Source organism: Gekko japonicus, unplaced genomic scaffold, assembly GCF_001447785.1.
Source record: "Gekko japonicus isolate JY-2015 unplaced genomic scaffold, Gekko_japonicus_V1.1 scaffold7385, whole genome shotgun sequence".
NCBI lineage: Eukaryota > Metazoa > Chordata > Lepidosauria > Squamata > Gekkonidae > Gekko > Gekko japonicus.
The window spans coordinates 3,340-10,411 of record NW_015168889.1 but is presented as its reverse complement, the minus strand read 5'-3'; the positions used below and the strand labels follow the sequence as shown (position 1 = coordinate 10,411).

Sequence of the window (7,072 nt, the reverse complement as noted above, 5' to 3'; positions counted from 1 at the left end):
AATTAGCTTCCGACATGAAGAGTTTCCTTATTCATCACTTCAAGTTAAAATCCAGCTTATCTGTCTAGACAGAGAATAGTTCCAAAGCTAATTAAGAAGTATAAAGACCTTAAAAGACATTGACCTCTCCCATTACGCTTTCCCTCCCTCCCCACAAACACGACGTTGTGGAGCCTAGATTCTCTCAGTCCATTCAGTCCTCTCAATCCTCTTCCTTCTCTGTTGATTCTTCGTTCATAAACAGCTGTAATGAAACAGGCTCTGTCCAGTTAGTACCGCTTCTTTCCAGGGCTTTCACTCGCTTGTTGCTTCATCCACACTCTAGTTAGAAAGACCAGCCATTCACTTCATGCAGATTTTATTTTACAAGAGTAATCCACCCTTTTTGATCTGCTTGCCACCATCCAATATAAGCTAGACAATTTCGTCCACAATCCACAACTCGCTGCTTCTCGCTGTAGACACTGTCCCTTTAAAAGTATTGCCACGTTTAGAGCCATTCCCGTCGAATATCCCACTATAGCCAGCAGATGGCACCTGATTTCATGCTATGGGAAGAGTCTATGGTTAGGTCACCTGACCCAGCCCTCCGTTTTTCTTCTTCATGAGAGAAGCTTCCGTCCCCCCTCCCCGCCATCTTGGAGGGTTGTTTACATTTACCGATTAAAGTTGCCAAGGTCTCAAAGGTCTGTAACCGCTTTGATTGGAAAATTTCTCTGATCTAGTCCTTCTACTGTAATCCATTGCTACTGTTAGCTCAGTCCCCCATCATCTCGCTTTGTTCAATCGCTTAAGGGGGTAGGGCGTCCCCTCCCCTTTCCCGCTTTAGTTTGTGGGGGCTTTGCAACACAGCTCCGATGTCTCGCTTTAACTGAAACTCACTCATCCATCTTCAAAAACGATCCATCAGGTCTCCCTGGGATCTTGCTAGGCAGAGTAAAATTGCCAAACCTTCATACGCTTGTCCTGGTGGTCGCTTCGAGTCCAACACTGGGAATCAGGGCAGGACCTTCAGGGCGGAGAGTAGCCCCCCTGTACCGGCTGATGGCCGGAGGTGGGGCTCCCCAAAGCTCCCTGGCTAAGAGCCCATGGGAGAGCATGCATGCTCACACTCCCTCTTAATCCCCGATTCATGGCACACGTTTCTCGGAGGAGCCAAGAGACGCAGCCATCACTGAAGCGCCGAAAACCAGAAGTCATGCTTCCATTTTTGTAAGTAAAATTTCGTTCTCTTTTGACCATTGCAGTCAGATCATCTTTGTCATTTGTTTGAACAGCATTTTTCCCCCTTAACCGGGAAACGTAGAGAATTGGGGATTCTACGGAAAAAAACCTTCTGTGCTTCCAAGGCAATGTTTTTGTTTTTTCTAACATTTAACCCAATAGTTTTAAGGTGGGGGGAAAGGAGCCTCTTCCTGCCTCAGTGGAGGGGGAAGAGGGCATGTAGGTGATCCAGGGTGTGCGGTTGCAGGCCCCTTAGCTCTGCCTCTCTGCCCTGCCCAGGTTCTTCTTGGCACTCTCTGCGCTATTTCTACACAACAATCTGGGCGCCTGACCAGGGTGAGGCGGATTTAATCGCTGTGGCCTACCTTGACGACCACCTTGGCGGCCACTATAACAGCACCACAAAGAGGGCCGTGCCTCGTGTCCCCTGGGTAAGGAATGTGGAGAAGGACGACCCCGACTTCTGGGACTGGAACACCCAGAGAGCCATCTATCATGAGCGGAGAATGAAGACAGAACTGATGAACTTGCGGAGTATCTACAATCAGAGCAGAGGTAAGGGGATGAAGCGTAAGGTCCACCCCGGAAGCCTCCTTCCCAAGGGCAGAACATGGGCAGAGGGGACTTCCCAGGACAGAAACACCTCTTTTTTCCACTTTGCAGTCCATTTTGGTGATACTGCGGATCAGGTCAAACGTTCCTCTAATCCAGCATTCTGCTTCACCCGTTGTCCAATCAGATTCCCCCAGGAAGCCCACAGGTAGGATGGGGGGGATTGGGGGGGGCACAGCCTCCTCCCCTTTGCGTCCAGAGGCCAGAGCAAGAGGCTGGAATGCCGCCTGCTCAGTTGTGGCACGTGGTCATGGCAAATTCTGTGAGAGAAGAACATTCATTCTTCCCAGTGAATCCATCCCACACTCAAAAATTGAAACTCCTTTGCATGCGAGTTCTCTTTAGGACTGTTCAGGCATTGCCGGATCCATAGTTATGGGCAGGCCTGTAGCTAACAACTTTTTGCTCAGGGGGCCCATGTTTTTCTCAGGGGGCCCACCACCAATGTTCCCTCTAAGCTGTGGAGTTTTGTGAGCAAAACTTCTACTTTGTGAGCTACTGCCATTTAAGGTGTGAGAGAGCAATTTGGCTGCCGCATAAATTAGTTTGCTCTGGAGCCATCCTTCCTGACCAGGAGGAAGCGCCCCCCTGCTCGCTCGGGGCTCGGCAGCTACTGCTCCAGGCAGCCGCGCTTTTGGGTAGGCAGTGGCCACTCGGCTTGCCGTTCTCCCCCTACCCCCAATGTAGGCGACGAGTGGGGTGCTGCTCCCCCCCCAGCTGGTGGGGGTTCTGGCTCTCCCACCCACCCCTCTTTCCTACATTGCTGGGGCAGTTGTGTGAGTGGGGGGAGAATGCCAACTTTCGGCTCCGTCTGTTCCCGACCTCTAGCCTGACAGCGGAGTGGGTCTCATGGAACATCAAGGAATCTACTTCTGAGTACACAGGCATACGGTCGGTGCCCTAACTTGCAAGACCAGGAGGGAGCTCTTTGGCAGGGGAGGCGGCACTGGTCCAGGGTTCCCTGGCCAGGCGGCGGTGACAGTTTTTGGGTGGTGTTGGGGAACCACTTTGATCTCCGCTGTCTCCACGTCGCGGGCGGTGTGTGTGTGTGTGTGGGACCGGCATCCTACCGGCAGCCCTGGTCCCTCGCCTTTCGCCCTGATTGCTGCCAAAGGCTGGGGTGCTGAAGGAGTGTGTCATGAAGGAGACATGGGAGGGGGGAGATTTCCGTCCTTGCAAATGTCCAAATTCCTAGCCCAGAAGGCTGGGGGGCGGGGCGGGATAGACCGGTCTGAAGTCCATCTGCCTTCTGCTAGAAGAGACCTGGTTGTTGGGATTCGAATTCCAAAGGATCCCAGCCAGTCTCTGGCGTGAACACAAAAAAAGGAGGGGGGGAAGGGGTGGCTGAAAGTTTGGGGAACTGGCAAACGTCTTCCCGGGCTTGCTTTCTCGAGAGGCTGCCTGGAGGGATTGGGGAGGGAGGGAGGGAAGGGATCTCTCAGCAAGTCCCTCTGCGAGCTTCGCTTGACTCAGCTGGGAAGGCGACCCGGAAGAGTGGGAGGGAGGAAGTTCCCCCTCCGCCGGGTTCTCATCCCAATTCACTCCTTTGCCGGGCACATTCCCTGGAAAGCCGGGGTGGCTCTCTCCTCTGCAGGGGCCTGGGGAGTCTGTCTGTCTGTCTCTCTCAGCGCGCGCTTAATTAATCCCCTTCATGCCGTGGATGCGCTTGTTAGAGCCGGCCGGCCCTGTGGCAACCTTGACCATCCAACTCACTTTCTAGAGGGGAGGGAAAGTGTGGGGGGGACGGGACCCTGGGCTGGTCCCTTAAAAAAAAAAATAACCGAATCACGCCGCCCTCCTCCTCCTGAGCGCTCTGCGGGGGTGTCTGTGCTTCCAAGTCAAACGGGATGTCACAGCCCCATCGATCTTTTGCCTCGGGGCGGACGGAGGATGGGGGGGGGGGCCCCGCAAAACCCACAGGGAAAACCAAGCCTCGAGGGCCCCACGCAGGCTACGGGCCAATGGGGGGGGAGAGGCTTATCGGGGCATTTGCCCCAGAAAAGAATGCTGCCGTCCCTCTCTGAATTCCCAGCTCCCACTTATTTTAAATGCAAGTCTAACTTTCTGGAGATATACGGGAAGATGTGCAAGGGGTTTTAGTCTTCCCAGTGGACAGTTGATGTTACGCTGCCTTGAAATTGCCTTAAAGTTACAGTGAGAAGGAAGAAAAAGCTGCTGGCTGGTAGGCTCTTCCTTTTTATTATAAGATGAGAGCGAAAACAGAAGGTGAATGTTCACCAATTGGTAGCATCTCTGATTGGTGTAGTGGTTAGGAGTGTGGACTCTAATCTGGGAGAACTGGGTTTGATTCCCCACTCCTCCGCATGCAGCTGCTGGAGTCAGTCATACGTTCTCTCAGAGCTGTTCTCTCAAGAGCAGTTCTTAAAAGAGCTCTCTCAGCCCCACCTACCTCACAGGGTGTCTGTTGTGGGGAGGGGAAAGGAAAGGGATTGTAAACTGCTCTGAGACTCCTTCAGGTAGTGAAGGGCGGGGTATAAATCCAATAATCTCCTCCTCCTCCCTGAGTGCAAAAGAACAGCCATGGTAGATCAGACCAACGATCTACCTAATCCACCATTTTGTTTCATACAGTGGCCAGCCAGTTGCCCTAGAGGACCAAAAAACCAGACATAGGCCAAGGCCTTCTCTTGAGATTGCCTCCGAGCACTGATATGCTGAAGTTTACTGCTTATGTATGGAGGTTCCCTTTTGTCACCAAAGAAGTAAGTAGAATTCTCAAAGCCTGCCTACATATGAACAGTCTAAACCTGACCAGTTTTCATGGGGTGAGTGTAACATGTAAGCACAGTCACCATGTCCCCTTGAACACATCTACTTAACATTTACAGGAAGAATGAAGATGTTTGTCTCTAAGCCAGTAAAGGGTAGAACCATTTTGTGTTCATTTAGGCCCTCTCAGAAAGGGGCTTTCATCCTGACAGAGGAGAGCCAGTTTGGTGTAGTGGTTAAGTGTGCGGGCTCTAATCTGGGAGAACCGGGTTTTATTCCCCACTCTTCCACTTGCAGCTGCTGGATGACCTTGGGCAAGCCATAGTTCCGACAAGAGCTGTCCTTGAAAGGGCAGTTTCTGTCAGAGCTCTCTCAGCCCCACCTACCTCACAGGGTGTCTGTTGTGGGGAGGGGAAGGGAGAGGAGTTTGTAAGCCGCTCTGAGACTCCAAGTGAAGGGCGGGGTATAAATCCAATCTCTTCTTCTAATTATAATTGTGCATTTCCTTCAGGGCTACACATCTGGCAGCACATGTTTGGCTGTGAACTGAACAAGGATGGGACCAAAAGAGGTTTAAAGCAGTACGGATATAATGGGGAGGACTACATCAGCTTTGACAAGGAGACCCTCACCTGGACAGCAGCCGTTGTGCCCGCTCAGGTGACCAAGAGGCAATGGGATGCTGACCTGGCAAGGTGCCATAGGTTGAAGTCCTACCTGGAGAAGGAATGCATTGGTTGGCTGCAGAAGTTCCTGGAGTACGGGAAGGAGTCTCTGCTGAGAAGAGGTGAGGATAGCTGAAGGCTCTGTTGTTTTGGTTAAGTGTCGTGAAGTCTCTTCCGACTTACAGTGACCCTACGAATGAATGACCTCCGAGACATCCTATCGCCAACAGCCTCACTCAGGTCTTACAAACTGAGGGCCCTCGTGGCTTCCTTGATCGAGTCATAGAATCATAGAATCATAGAGTTGGAAGGGGCCAGACAGACCATCTAGTCTCACCCCCTGCCCAACGCAGGACCAGCCTAGAGCATCTCTGACAAATATTCATCCAGCCTCATCTTGAAAGCTGTCAGTGGAGGGGAGCTCCACCTGCCTAGGCAGCCGATTCCACCTCTGAACCACTCTGACAGTGAAGACGTTTTTCCTAATATCCAGCCGATACCTTTCTGCATGTGATTTAAACCCATTGCTTCGGGTGCTCTCCTCTGCTGCCAACTGGAACAGCTCCTTGCCCTTCTTTCAAATATTTAAAGAGAGCAATCATGTCCCCCCTCAATCTCCTCTTCTCCAAGCTAAACATTCCAGATAGGAGAAATTGTGGATTCACAGCGCAAGTAATAGGAAAGTACTTGATTTCCCCAGTGTTGGAAAACGTGCTAGAAAACCGGGAGGATAGCGGGGGTGAGTCCACTTTGATACAGGAGACAGACTCAGCTGTCTGATCAGCCCTTTTAAATGCGATAGGGAACAGTTGTGAAACCCGATCAAGACCGTGTGACTACGACCTCAGTTTGGTCACTTTACCTTCCATTTTAGCTTATACTTCTCAAAGAATAAGGAGTTGCTGGGGCCCTTCCTTCTTTGGGAATTTTCATTGTTTGGCAAAGTTACAAGTTTGGGATATCCAGTCGCCAAACAAGGGGTAGGACTAGATAGCCAGAGGGATCCCTTCCTGACATCTGACCTCCGAGACAACAGAAAGATTCCCTCTTAACGTGGACCACTGTGGCTGTTTCTACAGAGCCCCCAGTGGTGACGGTGGGACGCAAGGCGGAGTACGATGGCCTGGAAACCCTCATGTGTCGGGCCCATGGCTTCCACCCCAAGGAGATTGATGCCACCTGGACCAAGGACGGGGAAGTCTGGGAGCAGGAGACCTTTCGTGGGGGCATTATTCCCAACTGGGACGGGACCTACCACACCTGGCTGAGCATCAAGATCCACCCCCAGGACAGGGATCGGTACCGGTGCCATGTGGAGCACGACAGCCTGCCGGAGCCTTTGGACTTCGCCTGGGAGGAGCCGGGTGAGAAACCGAAAGGGGAAGGGGGGAGGGGAATCGAGGAACCTAAAAGTTTTCCTAGTTCTGATTTCTGAGCATAATCTGTAGTGTTGATTATTCTTCCTATATTTCATTTTGACCTGAATCTATGACTTATAAATCTAGTTTAGTACCAGTTTACCGGTTTGAAATAAGCTTGTTCACTCTTTCTGTAATTATTATGATTTATATTTTGAAATCACGATTCAGTGAAGTGATTGTCATGTGTAAACCTAAGTCACAAGGATTTTTTTCCAGATTTTCCACCCTGACCTGATCTCCTCAGATCTCGTAAGCTAAACAGGGTCGGCCCTGGGCAGGCTAGTATTTGGATGGGAGACCTCCAAGGAATACCAGAGTCATGACGCAAAGACAGACCCAATTGCCAGCAAAGGTCCACACTGTTAGGTTCCACAGCCAAACAAATGAGTACACGCTTATCATAAGGTTATACTTTATTGC

General features: G+C 51.3%; 1 protein-coding gene across 1 annotated transcript; it reads left to right on the top strand.

The window, feature by feature from the left end:
• Positions 1-1,503: 1,503 nt before the first annotated feature.
• On the top strand, positions 1,504-6,666 carry LOC107114330 (major histocompatibility complex class I-related gene protein-like; the record flags this gene model as incomplete). Its single annotated transcript, XM_015415773.1, has 3 exons — positions 1,504-1,779; positions 5,078-5,353; positions 6,311-6,666. Coding segments are annotated over 3 exons (908 nt in total), but the record flags the coding sequence as incomplete, so codon positions are not given.
• Positions 6,667-7,072: the final 406 nt, after the last annotated feature.